Genomic DNA, 21026 nt, shown 5'->3' on the forward strand with positions numbered 1-21026 from the left:
CACACAAAAAAGAAATACCCTTTCCTTCCTCCTCCTTCGGCCTTCTCCGAAGGCAGGCTCCAACACGGGTCTCAGCCAACTCCACTAACCAATACTGGTGATGCTTTCACCAGCATGAGAGCAGAGCCAGGATTGGAGGGAGTGGCCTCACTCAGCACTCCCAAGAGCACTGGAGGCTTTAAAATGTGCATGTCTAGCTGGCTATCGCATGACGGTCGGCCAGCCAAAAGACATGTGCATTTTAAAGCACAGAGCTCCCTTCTGCCACTCGGCAGCACTGACACCACCGTGTCCTGTCACTCAGTTCTGGACGGGTCGGTTGTTGAAAACTAAAAAGGCAATAAATAAATGTTATCACCATTTTATTTTTCAGCTCTGGCCTGGCACTTTTCTTTGTGGGGCGATGCTCTTCGGCTCAAACGGTGGAGCCGTCCCTGTCCAATTGCCCCAGGTGATTGACCGCCATTCATGAAGGAGTCCCCCTATTCTGCCCACTACTGTTTTTTTGTGCTGCAGGTGTGCATGGTGAAAGCCACTCGACTGCAGGCCAAGGCATTTGGGGCTTGTCCTCTTCTACTTCCTTTGCCACTAAAGGGCTAATGTGGACACTACTGTCATTTCAGTGATGTGCCTTGCTGGCATGATTGCTGGCCTAAGGATGGGTGTAGCGTTCTGTGCTGAAACTTCTTCTGCCTGGTGGCCTCCTGGATGTTATGGTCCTCCTTTTGATAAAATCCTTGAAACTGAAGCGCCCCCATTGCCTGTGCTGTTCTATTGTCTTTCTTTATTTGCTGTAGGGCCTCATCCACCACTGGCCCAGAGAGGGCATCTCCTCTGAAAGGCATTTAGATGCATGAGGCTTGCACTTTGGGCTTCACCCTAGGGCCTCGCAACCAGTGGGCCTTCTCAGGGTTGTTCATTGCACATTTGTCTGCTGGCTATATCTGCTGCACCGAGGGCCGACTTGTGGCAGGTGTTGGCAATGGTCTTCCCAACCTGCACAATTTGTTTGCCCTTGTACTCCTCGTGAGAGTACTGCATGATCTGCTTGATTCCTTCCCACTGCCGAGGACCACAGCAATTGAGGAGCACATTCAAATTGGTGGGTCTCACTTGGGTGACCACCGCTCTCTCTGTCTTCCTGCCCACCATCTCCATCCACTTGTTGTGCATGTCTGGTGGTGGCCTGTTTATGTGGTGGCATTTCCTCTTCTTCTGGCTCTGGTGGCTATGACTGAGTCTGCAATCATGTTCCTCTTGAGGAAGACGGGATCCTTGGAGGAGTGTCTGCATTTTTTCTCAACTCGAGGAGTAATTGCCTTTGGGGAGGCTGGTTCTCAAAAAGCTTCTATCGTTTGTTCAAGAATGCTTGGGAGAATCAGCAGCTAGCGGTGCTTCTTCTGTGATGACAAGAGTGATTCAAGGATCTTTGCGGTACACCGCATAGGTGTCTACAGCTCTCCTCATGAGTGTTGTACACTGCCAGGTCACTAGGCATTGAAGACCACGAAGGATACATGTCCATGTTTTCCTCTCAGAAATCAGAATTAAGGGCTTGCCAGTCTTCCTCCTGTGTCTCTCGGTTCTTGAGGATTGTAGTGTCCCCTGATTCTTATAGTCATATGACCTCTCCTGTTCTTCTTCATGGGTCTATGGTGTTGGGAAGCTCAATGTCTCCCTGTTCTTCTTTGAGTGATTTTGAATCTGATAGCCAAACTAGGATCTGAAACCATATAAGCATATCCTCTAAATCTTTGTTCCCCCGACAAAGTGCTTCCATTTAGACTTTGATCCATTGCTCCTTGCACTTGACCTCAAATGCTTGCTGCTCGGTTTCAGGAATCGATGGAGTTTTTCTTTTAGAAATCAGTGGCTTCTTGTTCTTCTTCTTTCCTCCTGGTGTTAATGAGGGTCGATGAGGATCTCAAAATCTTGCTTCTATCAGTGTCCCTGAGTTTGGACCCATTTTGCTGTGTCTGCCTCTGTTGTCCTTTACTTGTTGAGTGCTTTGATATCAAGGGCCTCTTGTTGTACTTTGAGTCCGAGATCTCTGACTGTGTTGTTACTTCATGCTGCTTCTTAGGGTCTTCAATGGAATTTATTTGTAGCAATTATTTGGATTAAATGGGCTCAGTTATAAGGACAAACAAATGGTCCCTGGGTTAAAAAATCCAATCACACAATCAATTTCTTCAAATTATGTAAACATATCATAAATACATTTTCAGAAACAACTTCAAGAAACAAACAAAACGGGTGTATATGAAATATGTTGAATTCATCACATGAAAAATAAGGCAAGAATACATACAAATAAGAGAACAGACCCACAGGAATATCTGGAATAGATCAATATATAACACTGTGAGTTCTGTAAACACCTTTCCTTTCTATACAAATCAAAACCTAATTAGTATCAGGAAAAGGCGATGATCGATGTTTCGGTCTCTTATGAATTCATCTGTGAGACCATCTTCAGGACTGTGCAGTTTGTATTTGTAATACCCTGCAGTACGACAATTTTAACCAGTGGAGTCAGGTTCAAACGAGAAATGTCGAGTTATTTCCGGAAGTTGGTAAGATGAATCATCAAGCAAGTGGCGTAACACCACTTGGTTGATGATTGCCTCCACCAAGACAACATTGAGACTGCAACTTGCCTGCATCTATCATAGTTTTGCCTTGATGAGCAACACGATTCACTCCCTGAGCTACTGTTTCAACCATTTGTTTACTGCCACACTGACTCTGTCACCAGTGTCTCCATCAAGATAACGCCGAGACCGCAACCAATCTGCATTGACATTGGGTTACTACTCTAAGACAAGATACGATTAATTCTCCTGGTGATTCACGGTCATAAATACCACATTTGTCAGCGCAGTTGTTTATCAAGATTACGATGACACTTTGTCATCTTACCAACTTCCGGAAATAACTGGACATTTCTCATTTGAACCTGACTCCTGAGCCTTGAACCTGATACCAAAACGTCGACCATCGCCTTTTCCTGATACTAATTAGTTTTTGATTTGTATAGAAAGAAAAGGTGCTTACAGAACTCACAGTGTTATATATTGATCTATTACAGACTGTGGTTCTTTTCTCTTATTTGTATGTATTCTTGCCTTATTTTTCATGTGATAAATTCAAAAATTTTCATATACACCCGTTTTGTTTGTTTCTTGAAGTTGTTTCTGAAAATGTATTTATGATATGTTTACCTAATTTGAAGAAATTGATTGTGTGATTGGATTTTTTAACCCAGGGACTATTTGTCTGTCCTTATAACTGAGCCCTTTTAATCCAAATAATTGCTACAAATAAATTCCCTTGACGGCACTTCTTACCTTTTCATATATGTTTGCCCAAGCCCTCAAGGGTAGTTTGGGTTGCTCACTTCTATAGACGCTTCTTAGGGTCAGCTTCTCTTGACACCTTCCTCGTTTACTCCAGTCTTTTGATTGGTCATTTTGCAGTTTTGTAATTGCCATAGTCAGGCTACAAAGCTAGTCTTGCAGACGCGGTTTATATTATCTCTGTAGTAGATGACACAGAATCTGCTGAAGTTCTCTAATGACACAACTTAATCAATCAATCAGGAATTTGTAAACGGCGCTACTCACCTGTGAGGGCCTCAAGAAGCTGGAGGGGGGGTGGGGGGGAGAAGGGTGGCGTGCAGCTCCGAATCAGCCAAAGAGCCAGGTCTTGAGGCTGTTCCTATAAATGTGCAAAGTGGGGGAATGTCTGATGTTGAGCGGAGCTCGTTCCAGGTCTTTGCCATGATATAGGAGTAGGCTCTTCTACCCGGTCTGCGGATGCGCAGGGTTTTGGCGAGGGAAAGTCGGCGGAGGGGCGGTTTATCTTGGGTATGTGGAAGGATACTCGTCGAGGTATTGAGGTACGGTGTTGTGGAGGGATTTGCAGGTGTGAGTGTGTAGCTTGAAGGTTACTCTCTTCTCGATGGGGAGCCAGTGGAGGTCTCATAGGTGTTGGCTGATGTGTTTAGCTTGAAGGTTACTCTCTTCTCGATGGGGAGCCGGTGGAGGTCTCATAGGAGTTGGGTGATGTGTTCCTACAGGCCCAAAATACATTTTCTACCATATACTGGGCTCTTGTAGGTAAGTAAATATATCACTTAGGAATGTGCCAATTCGACCATGTTCAAAGCAGAAGCACAGGCACTTTACCACTCGTTAGCAAGGTTAAAGTGCACAGAGGTCTACTGCCAGAAAAAAAAATAGGTTCCTGCAAAAGATTGAAAAAAATGGGGTAACCACACAGAAAAGGGCATACCAACAGGCATAGGTTGGCAAAGACCAACAGAGAATCTCTAGAATACTTGACATAAAAACATGTACAGGGAGATGGAATTACAATGTAGCTTTAAAGAAGGCAGCAAATCACCAGCCTCATTGACATCTTGTACTCGCACACAGTAGTCACATGGCATGGTGCACAGTGGCACAGCAAATAGGACAATGTCCTGAGGCTCAAGCAAGGCAACAGTTAGTGATGAAGTCCTTAAGGAGGGTGTGGCATGAAGGGCAGGGCACCAAAGTTCCACAGCCTGATCATCTGCTATGGGCATCAGAAAAAGGAAAATATAGCGCCATGTAACTATTGAAATGATCTCCACATTCTCATGACTGTTAGTCAATCATTTTCATAGTCTACCCAATTTTATCCTAACCTGTGGTTCCAAGAAGCTGCAAGGTTGGAGAAACTTGGGGGCATATTAGTAACGGCCAGCGATAATTATCGCTGGCCGTGCTTGGCAATAATTAGATTATCACAAGCTATCTCTGCTTTTTATCGCGTAATTAACAACGCTTTACTCCAGGGCGATAAAAATTCCAGAGATAGCGAGGTTATCTCCCTTTTGCAGGGAACATCGCTGGTTTTCCAGCGATGTTCCCTGCAAAAGGGTGATAACCTTGCTGATACGACCCAAAGGGTCGTATCAGCACAATCCACCCCCTATGTTAGGGGTGGCTAAGTCAAGAATTAAGCAGATGTTAGTTTGGTAGAAAACAGCAGTTTTCTCCAAAAACTAACGTCTGCTAAAATGCTAGGGCATCCTTTCTGCTAGCGCGAAGCTGCACTATTGATGTCCTGACATGTAGTGTATGTCAGGAATGCCCACTTTGCATCTCATCAGAGATGCAAAGGTAGGCGTAGTGCAAAAGGGTGCTAACATGCGATTATGCATGTTAGCACCCTCTTGTAAATAGGACGATATTTTTATCTACGCTTTTTTGGCTTTTTAAGCCAAAAAAGCGGAGATAAAGCCCTTGTAATTATGCCCCTTGAAGATTTATTTCTGTCTAAGAACTCTGGTAAACTTGGTAAAGGTCAGCACACCACCTATTTCATCTGTTCTCCAGAAGAAAGGAAAATAAGGGTCTGATTTAGAATTTATTTAACAGGGTACACAGTCGCAAAAATGATGCAGTTCCCTGTCTGCCGAAATCTCGGTCTGCCGGCCCAATTTAGAAATGAGTAAATATCCAGATTTATGCAGAAAATATATTTTTTTTCACTGAAAAAAAGGTCAAAGTGATATTATAGATTAGGTATGCTAATAATGTCTAACTTTACGTGAAAAATATTCTAGATGTTCACTGAATAAAACAAAGGGTAATGTTACATTACAGTTAGGTGAAAATGTGAGTCATAACTTAACATTTAAAACTAAACTAATGCTGAAATTCATCACCGATGGCATTCAAACTTACAGAGTTGTGTCTCGTTGATTGCCCACAAGTTCTGTATAAGCGTTGCTACTACAGGGCGATGGTTGTATGTAGAAGGTGCTTACTCTCTTAAGGGGCCCTGACTGGAGGGAGTAGCCTCTGCAGAAGAAGTTATTCACAGGAGTGGACACAGTACGCACTAAGTAGTTGTTAATTCATGTGTGCTTGATTGGCCAAAAGAGGTCGGCTATCCGCAAATTGTTCAGTTCAGGGTGAAGGCTTTCACCACCTAAAACCTCTTGGGTTTGTAGAGGGAGTTGGAGTAATTTGGGTTTACATAATTCTGCACTATTTAGTATTTAATTTCATGTCTGAAATGCTGTATTGGCGTGTTAGACCTGTCATCCTTTCTGTGGTTGTTCCCCAAATGTTTAGCTTGCTTACCTCCTCTTTTTGCTGATTCTTTTTTTTTGGCCTTAGGACTCTGAGCACTTTACAACTGCTGACCAGTGGTAAAGTGCATGTGTTTCTCCCCTAAACATGGTAACATTGGTGTATACACAATTGGCACATTTAGCTTACTTATAAGTCCCTTGAAAAGTGATATACCCTATACCCACGGCCTGTAAATTAAATGCGACCAGTGGACCTCAGCACTGATTGTGCCACCCACCCAAGTAGCCTTTCAAACCCCTCTCAGACTTGCCACTGCAGGGCCTGCATGCTCAGTTTACTGCCACTTTGACTTGGCATTTAAAGCCCTTTGCCAAGCCTTAAACTACCCTTTTATTACACATAAGTCACTCTTTAGGCAGGTCCTCAGTAGCCCTAGGAGCAGGGTGCTGTGAAAGTAAAAGGTAGGACATGTTTTTTTAAGTTTCGCATATTGTGGTAGTGACTAACATACATGTTTGTTTTTCACTACTGCGAGGCCTACTCCTCTCATAGTTTAACTTTGGGAACTCCTTAATACATTTTAAAGCTATGATTCCTGATTAGAAAGGAGGAGTTGCATTGTGTTTTATATTATTGGAATGGTAATGATAAATCCTCTTTATAGTAAAGTTGCACTTAACATTACTATTTTAGAATGGCACTTTTATAAAGTGTTTTCAATGAAAAACAGGTGTTGGGCCAATATTTTAGTGTGCATTAGAGTAGTCAACAGTGATATTTTCAGCTAAGTCATCAATAATATCAAATGAGATGTCTTAGCTGATGTCATCAATGATAGACTTGAACATGTCATGAGTGACGTGATATGTGAGATAAGCAGGGAATAGAAAGGGAACAAGTTATAGTTTGCGCTGCTAACTATAACGTGAATTTCAGTGTTTTTTTTTTGTTCAAAACAAAAAGTTTTGACTGATATTACATCACTTTAACATTTAGTTTTCTTCATTGAGGTTTTTTTTAGTACAAAGTTAGATATTATTACCACAATTAACTATAATATCACTTTAATGTTTGCTTTGTTCAGTGTATTTCAGTTTTTTAAAAGTAATGTACAATCTTATTACCATACCTAACTATAACGTCACTTTAACCTTTGTTTTTTCCAGTGACTTTCAGTATTTTTTTTAACATAAAATTTTAACATAAATTAAGATCTTCGTAGAGAGTGCTCTACGAAGGCCATGCTGTGGATGGCCTTCATAGAGCACTCAAGGAATATAGGACAAGGGTTGCCATCACAATGGATTTGAAAGGGAGTTAGAACAATGAGTTATTTTCCATTACCATGGCAGGTGCGTAAAGCACAGCATGCCCTGCTTTTCGAACCAATGACCACAATGCCCAGTGGGTACAAGAGATTGTACGAATGTCAAAAGATGGCCTCAGCTGTGATATACTTAAGATAGTGAGAAGGGTGCCTAGTTCTACCTGATCCATCTCTAATAATAAATGGGGGAAATGAAAATCCCCATTATTTAGCAGCTCAAGCCACACAATGTGCTTGAACTGCTGCCCTTTGAAAGCCAGACAGTAGAGGCCTCCCTTTGCCATTGGTCTTGTAAGTATTGGTAAATCCTACTTGGTTCTGGATTGCTTCCCAGCCCATATCACTGCGGTCAAAAGAGTCAGAGGAACCTAGAAATAGAGAGAGTTCGGTGAAATGGGAATGTTTATAAACAAAGATAGTTTGGAAGAACCACCATTTTAAAAATTGCTGTTAATCCTGCCATGGACTATGACAACTAAAACAATCTCTCCCCTTGATTACATAGCTTTTCAAGTCCTGGTCCATAATTGTTGCAGATCACTAGGTCTTTATTTCACGGCATACAAAATCCTAAATATTTGATCGATTAAGGGCACCATTTCAGGGGGTACTCCAGCTTAGGTCTAGTTGTATTGTGGGTAAAAGGAAATAAATCAGATTTTTTTCAATTTATTCTAAGCCTGGATAATTCACCAAACGTAATGATCTCCAGTATCAAGGGGGGCAAATTGACAGTGGAATTTTTAGCAAATAGTGGAATTTTGTCAGCATAAAAAAAAACACATTTTTCTGGTAAGGAATGATAATCCTGTCTGTCAGGGATAAAGCCTGAGTCTGCAGGCCCAAGCTCAATCGAATGGACAAACTGGAAAGGTGAGAGTGGGCATCCTTAATTGGTCCCCCTACTAATTGGGAAACTGTGTGATATAGAATTATTCACGCATATCCTACTAATGGGATCCTTGTATAATGGTGGACTAGACCTGCAATATACCCACCTTGACCATATATTCCAATGCTGTGTTGAGGAATGTCCACTCCAGCGAGTCAAAAGTCTTCTTGCATCCAATAAAGGTGAATACGGCCTCGACCTCTAGATATATCTGTTGCATTATTGCAAATAATGTACGTAGATATGCGATGGTGCTATGCTGGGGATGAACCTAGATTGTTTAGGGACAACCAATAATGTATGAACAGGTCTAGTGCCCGCAATTTTATTTAGGATTTTATTGAAATGATAAAGCTTGGTAGACCTGGCACTGTGCATCATCTTTACCCAGTTTAAGGAGTACACGGACCACTGCCTCTCTAGTGGAGGGAGGTAGCCTTCCAGTTTGCAGTAAGCTATGGGCCAAAATCACCTTATAATTCTTGAAAAAAGAAACCCTGCAGGGAGCCCATCCGAGAAAGGGGCTTCCCCCAGCTATCAATCACTTTGATCATTTAGTCAGTGTATTGGAGTTAAAAGGGGGAAGGGGGTTAGTTTAAGAATATTTATGAACATTGATTCCACAGACTAGAATATACCTCAACAGAAAATCAGAACTTGGAATGTGCCTTACAGAAAAAGCGTGTTTAGTTACAAACTGTTCCATCGCACTTCCTCCTTCAGTCAATTTGGACTGCAACTTCAGTACTCACCTTCTCACCAGGGGAACCAGGACTGCCTGAAACTCCAGCTTTTCCTGGAAAGCCAGGGGGACCCTGGAAAAAAAGTGTTAATTGGAAGTGTGAGTACAACACAACGTATTTTAAACCCATACATCAACATGTGGTTGTAAATCTTGATTCTACATTTCTCACACCTCTTTCCACAGTTCCCCCACATTACAGAACCGTACCATTTTGCCTTCAAGCAGTAGCATGCAGGAGGTAATGGAAGACTCTACTTGAGGTTGCAAACAATCCTGATGTCTGCAGAATTTGTCTACATTGGAGATGTATCACACCTAGATGGCCTGCAGTTTGTTCATCACAAGATGACAAAAGCTAATCAACTTGCACAACTACTTGAGAAGATAGATTGCTCTGCTCAGGGAGGCCCAGAGGGATGCCTCACCACTGACAGACTGAACAAGAGCTCTGCAGAGGTGCTTGTGAGAGCCACCATGTGTTGACATAGTGTCTGGAGGGCAGGGCCCAGAGTATAGAAGGTGTCCTTCACAGGCCTTGCTTTAGGAACATGTTTAGTTTCAAAGTGATAATGAGGAGGACAGTGAGCACCTGAAGTGATGTGGCCTGGGCCAGCAGGGACATGGCCTGAAATCCTAAGCCTTTATATTTACCAGACTGAGTTTATGGCAAATCATTGCCTCTAAACTACACATTAGAGGACTCTTTATGAAGCAAAGAGTTATTAGACAAACTTAATAAATACTTCAGGTATTTTTTATTCTATTTTCCATTACTTTTGGAATGCACTGGAAAGTAGCTGTTGCCATACATATTTAATCTAACCATAATCAGAGAAACTGGAAAAAACAAAAAAAATTGAATTTACCTCACTTTCCTGCACAATGAAATAGCGCCCGCATAATTTCCATATTTTAACAAAAAGAAAATTCTATCCCAAACAGATGAAGAAATATAAAAATTGTGGCACACCAGGCGTAATGTTGAATGAGGCACATTACAAACATTAACGAGTTGTCTTTGTCTGCAGATTGCTCTAATCAGCCATTTAAAGTGTTGACTATGTTGCAGGCAGTAAGAACATATATAAGATGTATTTTTTAAACCCAGTAGCTTGCCTGTGAATTAAATTGCTTTCTTGGAACAATTGCTAACTATCCCTGCTTTGTAAAACATGAAAAAAAACCTCCCCCGATTTTCAGTCTACCCTCTCCAACAACCGGGACATGAGCTACATTTCTCGAAATCTGCCCGGACAGCTGGTGAAAAACAGGGACCGTCCTGGCAAATCCGGGACGCCTGGTCACCCTAAGCAACGGTCAGACAGACATGCACATCTTAAACCTCTCTAACCCAGCTGTGTTAGAAAGCTGGGCTAGAGAAAGCACATGCATTTAGTGACCTCAGGAGCGCCGAGAGAAGCTGCTTCCGCCAATCCTGGCACTGCTCTCATGCTGGCAACCAGCATGAGAGCAGCACCAGGATTAGTTAGGGAGTTGTTGAGGGTCCCGTGCTGGAGGAAGAGCTGAAAAGAAGAAAACTGTGGCAAGGACACTCGTGCAGGAAGGTAAGAGCCTATTTCTGTTCTTTATTTAATAAGTATATATTTAATCTTTCTTTATTCAGTATATTTTATTTAATAAATATATACGCATGACGTCATCCACCCACCACCCATTTGCCCACTCCCAAACTCTGGTGCTGCCAGCCACCACTGCTCTATTGGATAATTTGGCTATCCATTGTTACATCATTTTATGTAACTATGACCTTAACAGAAGAATATACTTGGCACATTTTGGAGATCCAGGTGCTTTTTACCTGTCAACTACCCCACTGAACAATGACAATATGATGAAATCAAAATCATGTTTAAATGAAAACTGTGCCTGTACAGGTACGTGCCTAAGTGTTCATTTCCTGTATTTAGTTTGGTTTGAAGTTCTCACATAATTGCACACATGGGCACAAAGGTAAAGGGGAGACATGATGCGCCCAAGGTCAAACTATTTTCCTTTGTGTTAGAAGCAAGATTGCAATGCACACCTACACATTTCAGGGCTGTAATATTCCAATTATTTCAATGAGCAGACCCTGAGAATGGGAGCTCTCTTCACTAGGGTGATATTGTGGATTGACTTATGACCTGTTTGGCCTGACACCAAGTAAGTTCAGTCTTTGAGAACATCGGGGGAATTATGAAAATTGCTCAAGAGCACACAATTTGTTCACATTTGGAGGCCTCGATTGAAAATACGTCTCCTGATTCTCGAGTTGGTGCTGCAGGCGGCTCAGATGGCAAGAACTAGGCACTGCCCTCCCCGTGAAATACCACTTTGTTGGGAACCCTGTCCATATTTTTTACGTCCATCACCACCCCCTTTTGTACCGCTTTGTTCGCCATAAATTGGCACGGGATGCCAACTTAGAGTGGGCTAAAGAACGGTGATGGATTTAACCCAGATCTGTTGATTGGGTGTGAGTGTTTGATTGGTTCAGATGCTCCGTCCATCACCACCCCCTTTTGTACCGCCATATTTTTTATGTAACTGTTAAAGTCATCATATTGTGGTAAAATAGTAAAGTAAGGATTAGATGTCAGGCCTCATAGTTCCATGACTACATCTTACTCACTAGGCCAGATCCAACGGTGGTGGTTGCACAGTCTCTATGCTCACCCCAGAGATTTGCCCACATTCTTGGCGCATTGTCAGACTTTTTTTATATGGACGAATGTAATCTATTTTTAAGTGCTCCCAATATCTGCACATGGGGTAATGAAGGCAGCAGGAGATTGTGATGAGAGTGTGGTGCCAAATCAGTAGGACAGTAGGTGGTTACTGGGTAGTATCCTTGCAGAATATTGTTTTTTTCCATCCATGTCCCACTCCCAGGGTCCCAATTGAATACCCAAACTACTCGCTTTGTACACCTAACGTTCTAAGGTTTGCAACAGTGAGTATTCAAGGCTAATTGCAGTAGGCGACCACAGCTCAGCTAGAGTGTTGCATTGTAATCACACTCAATATATTCAAGGCTCAGTGAGAGCTATATCTGTTAACCCTTTGCCTGCGCCGGACGGCCCCCAGCCGTCCGACGTCACGGTGGGCGTGTGCGGAGGACGGCCTGACCATGCCCAGTCATAAATCACCCACACCGCGGCGGAACTCCAGCCGCGGTCAATGGGTTAAAGAAACAGGGGCCATATGAATAAGAAGATACTAAGGGTTGACATTCCAACAATGCTCTTGTCCCCTCCTTCCCCAACTATAAATTTACTGACAGTTATGCGTCTGCAAAGTGTGCTGGTCACGGTGTCCATGTGTGGGCTGTAAGCCATGAGAAATTAAGAATAAGTGGTAGATTAGATGGGTATGGGAGTTCGTTCCTATAGGCTGCGAGATTATTTACTGTATTACTCCTATGTGTTGACTCAGCAGGGAAAGCAACCGAAGACCGCAGCAGCTTTTGGCCTGCTTAGAGGCTGCCAGGTCTTCGCATGGTGCTACATCTCTGGCATCCCTATAAAAGGATGCTTTGGAGTGACATTTAATTCTCTTAGCCTGTTGAGCTACTTTGATAATAAGAGTGATGAAGAGAATATGGTGTCTCGTGACATCTTCGTCGTACTGATCAGCATCCGCCTATAGGAACTCTTCCATGTGCAAAGAGAGGACTTGCTGCCCATCAGTACTTACAGGTGGTCCTAGAAATCCAGGCTCTCCTTGGAATCCCTGGAAAAAGAAGCAATCTGTTAATTATAGCATTAAGAGCAGGATATGAGCAATGTTCTAGTAAGATACATTCTAAAGTGAAGAGGTGATAAAATAAAAGGTTGTTTCTCTTTAAGGACCTTCTATTGGGTAAACGTAGTGTCATTGAAAGAATAAGGTACATGTACTTGTTTAACTACTGAACTATCTAGACCAGTGGTTCTTATCCTTTCGATGTCTGCGGAATCCACTGAATCATTAGTGGAATCCATGGACTTCCACTGCATCATCTTTGGGAGCCAGGGCTATGGACTATGATTTGAATCTCAAACAATACCTCAAAAAACAGAAACAAGTATACATCAAACAAATGTCCAAACATTTAAATATTTTGTTTATTTCACAATCAAATATAGAAAAAAAATGTAATCTTTAATGTTGCTTCTTTATTTATATGTCTTTTATTAATATTAATATGAATTAATTTTGTAAACCATTGCAGACCCCATGAGTACGCATCGTGGGCCACTAGGGGTTCTCGGACCACAGGTTAAGAACCACTGGTCAAGACACCTTTCTAACAGAACTGCTCACTTACCAAGGGTTCCATCCTAAGAACATAAGATATGGGCATTGATCAGTCAAAAGGACTTCAACAACTCTTGTTTCTTGCCTCTTCATATACCTATTTGAATGTTGGCAAATTCTAATGCCACCCAGCTACACAGCTACATCTGACAATGAAAGACAACAACACTGTTCAGAAATATTGCACTCCATCGTGCCCGAATACCTAAACACAGCATGTAGTATCCTACTGAAGGAGGCCACAACTGACTTATCTATGCATGGAAACAATCAAGCAACAACCTGCTACACAACTCTTATCTGACCAAAATATTGTAAATCATTATGCAGACATTACTCAGTTCCACACTCGATGAAACCATAATAAATCAATTAAGACTACCTAATTCCCAAACTCCAAACTACACATCTATACCTGCCAAAATACCAAACTACAAAAATGTCCAAACACTCAACTCTATGTTGTAAAAATACCAAACTACACACTTCCAAATATACCCAACTACACATAGCCAAAATTTCTAACTTGAGAATCCCACCAGTGCATTACAACAAATGCAACCATCTGCCACATTGCCTGGTGCAACCACTAACCACATCCGTTTAAAATACCAAAGCAAACTGGGTACACATGCCTTTATGTGAATAGACTTCCCTGATATAATATTCACACTATACCAGCATACCAAGGAAATATGTCCAGTTGAAACGTGTTGTGACCTTTAAATAAATGATTACTTACAACCCATCCAGTGTTGGTCAATGTACAGTAACCTCCAGCTCTCTGTCTAAACAAAGGCCATCGAAAGTCCAGAGATGTAGTTTACCCAATGGCGACCATCAAGCTGTGCCGTTTATCAGTGCTTGAAGCACCGGTGGACTTCACACTCAGCCATCATCATTCTTCTGCTACGCTGTAACCCGTTTTAACATTTTAGGTTTGTTTACCGGTCTCTTCATGGTGCTCCACAAACAATGCAACTTTCAACTCACAACTGAGCAGCACTCTGCAGACCTCTGCACCACACAGACATTGACTTCCCTTGAACAGGAAGGATGCTACTTGGCTGTCTTGGCAAGTCACAGGTTGTGAACATTCACTTCTTACCTGGTCACCTTTCTCGCCTGGGTTACCTGTTGTTCCTCGTTCTCCACGGGGTCCCTGTCACAGATACAAGAAGAAGGGGGCCAGTTAGGGTTGTTAGAGTAATATTGCTTCCCCGATACCCAGGAATATTAGCAGTCCCTCTTTATCAGCCTCTCCAACCAGGCTAACTTGTTGGTGATAGGACTGTTGAGGAGTATTAAGCATTTGATAATTTTGGTCCCTGTACTCAAGAAGCCATGATATAGGCGGATTAGAATTCAAAAAGGTGCAAAAAGAAAAAGGCAATCCTTCTCACGACCTGCACCCGGGAGCTGTGGAATAACCCCACAGATGGGTCTTATTCCTTCTCTCCTCCTCTGCACAATGGAGCTGAACCCGCAGTCTTTCATGGACCTTCGCAAACCCTGTTAGAAGTACCTTCTAGGTTCCTTTTGTTGTCCCATGGGCCAGACATGAAGAGAGCATGCTCCTCCCACACACCCCTGCGGTATATTCAAGATGTAAAACGCTTTCAAACTGTCTCCCCAAATCTTTGTACAGGGCGCCTTTGCTTCCCAGGTTAGATGTAAATACATTATTGCAAAGAACATTTAAGAATAATAATACTAGAAGAAATGGTGTGTGAAGCCTTGGTCTGTGGGTAGATTGGAAAAGCGATGATCCTTTAAAAATGCAAATGTACGAAACTAACGAGATTTAGAAAATAAAACAGTGGACAGAGAACACATGGTAAAAACATGGATAAATAAAATGAGGTCATTCGAAGCTTTTATTTTCTACTTTATTCAAAACAGTCTTTTTCAGACCTTGGGCATCGTTTTTAACCGTCTTTGTGCATAAATAATTAAGAAAGGTGCTCTGTGAATATCTCACTGCAAGAAGTGAGGCAGTGGTAGGGCACGGATTTCACCTACGTGCAGGGCACCTTGTCTGTGCGATGATAGCCTTGTGAAAAGGCTTGACTTAAAGGGCATCTACACAGTCAGTGCTTTAATGGTAATGGTAATATAAATGTAATGGTAATGTAGTTTCTTATATAGCGCACGTATCACCACAAAGGGTATCTCGGCGCTTGCTTTGGGAACCCGTCCTGGTTTTTCCCTGTGGGATAGCCCAGCTGGGCACCCCCAAGGTGAAAGCCAGGCATCCTGCCACGGGGGCCGTAGTGGAGATTGAGCAAGCTATTGCCCAGAGTTGCAGAGCGTGAACCCCTGATTCAAGTAGGCACCGAAGCAAGAATTATCAGGTCCGTGGACATTTGAGCTCCAAACCCTGCCGCGTCGGGAATTGAACCCTGGTCCCGGGCCGACCTCTGCTTCTGGGTCTGCCTCCTCTAACCGGTGAGCCACACTTCTCCACAGGCAGGCATTAAGTAAATGGCATTCCTTCATTTTAAAGGCCGAGTAGTATCACTTCTCGCCAGGGGTTTAATAATTTTAATAGCAGAGCACAAACACTTCACCTAAGCAGGCGGCTGCACGTGTGCACTTCCATGTCAAGCACTGCACAGTGCACGCTGTGTGCGGGCCAGTTTTGCTCATGCTGGAGCTCATCCAGGTTTTATAAGGTTTCTTTCCACAGTCACAGCACTGGAGCGACTGTAACAGACAGGCCCAGGTCTTGGAACTCATGGACTGGTTCTTGTATTGACAGGGGTTGGAAGCAAAGTTTAACCGGTTGCTTAGAGACCGGGCCGCTGGGCTCCATCAGTCAAGTGCGGTTTTCCACGCAGGACTGCTGAATCAGCGGGGGTTTGGTAATATCAGCTGTTTCCATGACTGCTCTCGCGTAACTTGGCAGTGGTCTCGAAGCAATGTGCTGCGCTAGCAGGCCGCAGATACCAACAGGGCACAATCAAGAACAACACACACACACCCTCACCCACCCATGAGTACACGCACACCCTCACCCACCCACACACACTCACCCACCCATGCGTACGCGTGCGAGCGCCCACACACACACTCACACACTGGAATCGACAAGAACATGGGCAAAACATGAACTCACTGCTGGTCCCATGGCACCTGGAAAGCCTGGAGAACCAGGGGGTCCCTGAAAAAGAGAAACCAATCACCTTTAGAAAATGAAAATATGATAACATGAATGTCAACCTGAGTTCGCAGCCTCAATACAAAACAGTTTGCTGAGCAAGCTCTTAAAACACAGAGCAGCGCTCTTCACAGCACAAAGATCCCTGTGAGGCGGGTGGGGATCTTGGAATAGGGTGAACAGTCCTTCATCCCCCTGGATCTAAATGTACCTCAAAGACTTTCCAAGCTACATAAAATAAAGCACAATCCGCGTGATCAATTACTTCACCCACAGGGCTGGAATCAATTGATGAGTCCCATGATCCAGAAGCTGTGCCGTTAAATCCCACATGTTCTCTTAATCCAAACAAATTATTAATATTGTCAAAGATTGTAGGCTCCTCCAGAACCTAAAATTCGATTCAAAAGCGTGTTTAATATTAATCAAACACTTCTACTTTTATAGCTGCTTTTATATCAAAACTGTAATGATCCACATCTCCATCTTTTTCTACAAGTAGTTAAACCAATCATGGAACTGTAGTTATTCTGGTATGGAAGCACTCTCACCGATTCCCCTTTCTCTCCTGCAGGCCCAGTGTATCCGCGCTCTCCTTTAGTCCCCTATAGGAGCAGAAAGAAAAGTGTTACATTGCTATACTATATATTAGGAACACCACTCTCATTGGTTACATCATACGATCTTTTACCTGTCATGTGACCATTTTCTTAATAGCTAATCTATCATTTAATTGTGTTGCAATTGGGGTCCACTCAATCAATGAGGCGGCAATGAATCAGGGGTTGATTGTTATGCCAACTTGCAAGGGCATGAATTAGAATTCTGGGCCAGACTTCTACATATGAGACAGGATAATACTGTTTTCCCTAGGCATAGCACTTCCTGCATGGCACAGACTGGCAAACATTATGAATTATGCTACCCAAGTAGATTGCCTGCAAGTTTAAATGTGTTGGTTCAAACATTGCCTTCACTTTTTGATTTTCTGGTCTCAGCAATACACATTTCAGTCACCCACAATGTTTCAAGAAATCTTTTATCATATTAACTTAAATTATAACTTTAAACTATAATCTTTTGGTCTCATTGAACTAATTCATGGAGAACAAGTTACTTACCATGGGTTACACTCTTTCTTCTGGATTGCATCTGCATTCCTCACCTTTAGAATATTCCCCAAGTGCCAGAATGGATCCACAAACTTTTCATAATGGTGCTCACGTGGCTCTGCGTTGGTTTCATATCACTCTGGAAATAACTGAGTGGAGCAGCATGTAAGCGCCAACCCAGTGCGCCTTTTTCAGTTTCTTGCTTGAGTTTTTCCGTGCCCTCGGAAGAAGTACCCGTGTGCAGTACTCTAATTTAGGACCTCTGTGGAGGGGGCTCACACCAAGAAATCTTGAAGGACCAAACAGGCAGAATGCCTATTTGCTGTACCTGGTAGTTAAGGCAGTAGTGCTTCGTGAACATATATACTGATGCCCACAACGTGGCCTGACATATGTCACGACAGCTCTTCAGCATTCCATCACAGTGGTGGCAGCCTCAGCCATGGGGGATTGGGCCCTTAGAATAGTTATTGGCTAGTGTATGGCAGATTTTAATGCAGAGGACTATCCACCTCAATATAGTCTTTTTCTTTCTTTGACCCAAGGAACCCCCAAAAACGCTGATTGCCCACCTGTTGGGCTTTGATATGATCATTGCAAAAGCTTAAAGCTCTTTTGGTTCCAGCCAATGCAGTATCTCTTTTGAAGGATGAAGTAGGGCAAAGAAAGATGGGAGAGTAATGATTGGCCAATGTGAAAAGGTGTCAAAACTTTAGCCAAGAATGCTGTGCTGATCCTCAGCACCAATTTGTCTAGAAAAAAGTTTGGGCAATTGCACACAGAGAGCCCAGCGCCAAAATGTACAGGGAAAGTCTTGTGCTTACTCACGTGAAAAGCTAAAGTAATTGCAATGAGAAAAACAGTCTTTAGGGTGAGAAGATGCATAAACTCGAAGGGAGTGCATATGACAAATTTCTAGACCAAATTATCTCATACTACTCTCACGCCTTAGCGAGGAGGGGAATTGAAGGCTTGGCTCACGAATGGATGCGCGCATTCCTGGCTAATAGACAATTCCAAGTTAATTGTCCTCCCTTTAAATCGGAAGTTCGAGCACTCAGACATGGGGTGCCCCACATTATTCAACTTGTACATGGCACCCCTGGCTAAGATAGTTGAGGCATATGGGGTCGAGATAGTGTCATACGCGGATGACACCCAGCTAATAGTGACACTATCTCGACCCCCCGAGGATGCCTCAGCTAGCTTCTCGGCATGCCTCAGCGACCTAGCCAGATGGATGAATACCAACTGTCTATGCCTAAATGCAAATAAAACTGAGCTTCTTGTGTTGAGGAAGACTCCGTTCATCTGGTCGTCTGCATGGTGGCCATCTGAACTTGGCGCCATACCAAAACCCTCCGAGCAGGTGAAAAACCTAGGGGTCAGATTAGACTCTACTCTGTCTCTTGAACACCACACCAGAGGAATTGCAGGCAAGTGTTACGGAATCCTTAAGACTCTACGCAAAACCCTGGACTCCCTCCCTGCGGTGTAGAGCGGGAATATCGACGGGAAAATATCGAGTTACCTTAATATCGCCGCAGATATATCTACAAGAAGAAATATCGATGCCAAAAATATAGTTTGACCAGAATATCGACAGACAGGTAATAAATATCGATAACAATATTATAGTTGTAATAAATATCGTTTACAAAAACATAGTTTACGAAAATATCGTTTTTAAAATAGTTATAAGTAATTTAGTGTTTTTAATGAGTATTGTTTGTCAAATTAGTATATTTTTTAGCATTTTATTAGTTAATAATGTATTTTATGTTGAATTTAGTGTTAATAGTTCCGTAGCGGGTTGTGGGTTTATAGGGGAATAGGGTGGGAAGTAATTTAAATATAATAAAATAATTGATTAATTAATGTGTTAATTTAATATAAATAGTTTAATAATTATTAGTTAATTAATTTCAATTAGTTAATTGATAAATAATTATGTTAATTAATTATGTTAATTGTTTAATTAATTTTAGGTGTGTGTACTGGAATTTTTAAGTGAAAATGTAGTGTAGTAATTACATTTAATTTGAATAATTAATTAATGATTAATTAATTATAATTAAATAATTTTTATTTTTAAACGATTAAATAAATTGTAGTTTGTGTTGTGGTGTTTATAAGTGTATATGGTGTGAAAGCTGTCAAATAATTAAATATGTAAATATTTTGAAAATACAATACTAATCAATAATTAATTAGTAAATATTACATGTAATTGAGTAATTAATTTTAGGTGTGTAGGTGTTTGTTAATAATAATATATTTTAATTTATATATTAAATAAGTTTATAATCTACATTAAATTTAATACTAAATTTGACAGATGGTTTATTATTTTTTTTGAGTTCCTGCGCTTTCCCTACAGTTGTACTCACTGGAGTGGGAATAGTAATTTTTACCCCTACACTATCCAGCGCTTTTCCTACTGTTGCACCCTCTGGAGTGGGAATAGTAATTTTTATCCCTATGCTATCCAGCGCTTTCCCTACTGTTGCACCCGCTGGAGTGGGAATAGTAATTTTTACCACTACGCTATCCAACGCTTTCCCTACTGTTGCACCCTCTGGAGTGGGAATAGTAATTTTTACCCCTACGCTATCCAACGTTTTCCCCACAGTTGCACTCTTTGGAGTGGGAATAGTAATTTTTACCCCTACGCTATCCAACGCTTTCCCTACTGTTGCACCCTTTGGAGTGGGAATAGTAATTTTTACCCCTACGCTATCCAACGCTTTCCCTACTGTTGCACCCTCTGGAGTGGGATTAGTAATTTTTACCCCTACGCTATCCAGCGCTTTCCCTACTGTAGCACCGTTTGGAGTGGGAATAGTAATTTTTACCCCTACGCTATCCAACGCTTTCCCTACTGTTGCACCCTTTGGAGTGGGAATAGTAATTTTTACCCCTACGCTATCCAACGCTTTCCCTACTGTTGCACCCTCTGGAGTGGGAATAGTAATTTTTACCCCTACGCTATCCAGCTCTTTCCCTACTGTTGCATCCTTTGGAGTGGAAATAGTAATTTTTACCCCTTCGCTATCGAATGTTTTAACTAATAATATTTTTTATATTTTAATTAAATGTATGTATTATTGTTGTTATATAATTTTATGTGTTAAATATATGTATATGTACACAATTATTAAGTTTATAATGAAAAAGTGTAGTTAATGTGTTATAAATAGTTAAAATATAAAAGTAATGTAATGTATTTTGTTAATAGTACTTATATTTTTTAATTATGTAATGTAATTTTAATTAATTTAAAAAGTCGATATTTTTAACATCTATATTTATTACATCGATATTTTTGAGTAGATATTTATGTACTTACCTGTTTAGGTATAGGGTGTCGATATTTTTGTAAACGATATTTATACAACT

The 21026-nt window shown here is 41.8% G+C and overlaps 1 protein-coding gene across 3 annotated transcripts in view; it reads right to left on the reverse strand.

Annotated features, from left to right (window-relative positions):
* The window catches only part of COL16A1 (collagen type XVI alpha 1 chain), an 831382-nt gene that overhangs the window by 93483 nt on the left and 716873 nt on the right, over nucleotides 1–21026 (reverse strand). For all 3 annotated transcript variants that reach the window (XM_086955641.1, XM_086955640.1, XM_086955639.1), the window contains 5 exons: nucleotides 17067–17120; nucleotides 16474–16518; nucleotides 14464–14517; nucleotides 12753–12788; nucleotides 9064–9126 (listed from right to left, as the gene is read on the reverse strand). In XM_086955641.1, the coding sequence (XP_086811767.1) occupies nucleotides 9064–9126; nucleotides 12753–12788; nucleotides 14464–14517; nucleotides 16474–16518; nucleotides 17067–17120 (252 nt within the window). The remainder of the gene's footprint in view (nucleotides 1–9063; nucleotides 9127–12752; nucleotides 12789–14463; nucleotides 14518–16473; nucleotides 16519–17066; nucleotides 17121–21026) is intronic.

Source organism: Lissotriton vulgaris, chromosome 2_1 (genome assembly GCF_964263255.1).
Source record: "Lissotriton vulgaris chromosome 2_1, aLisVul1.2, whole genome shotgun sequence".
Taxonomy (NCBI): domain Eukaryota; kingdom Metazoa; phylum Chordata; class Amphibia; order Caudata; family Salamandridae; genus Lissotriton; species Lissotriton vulgaris.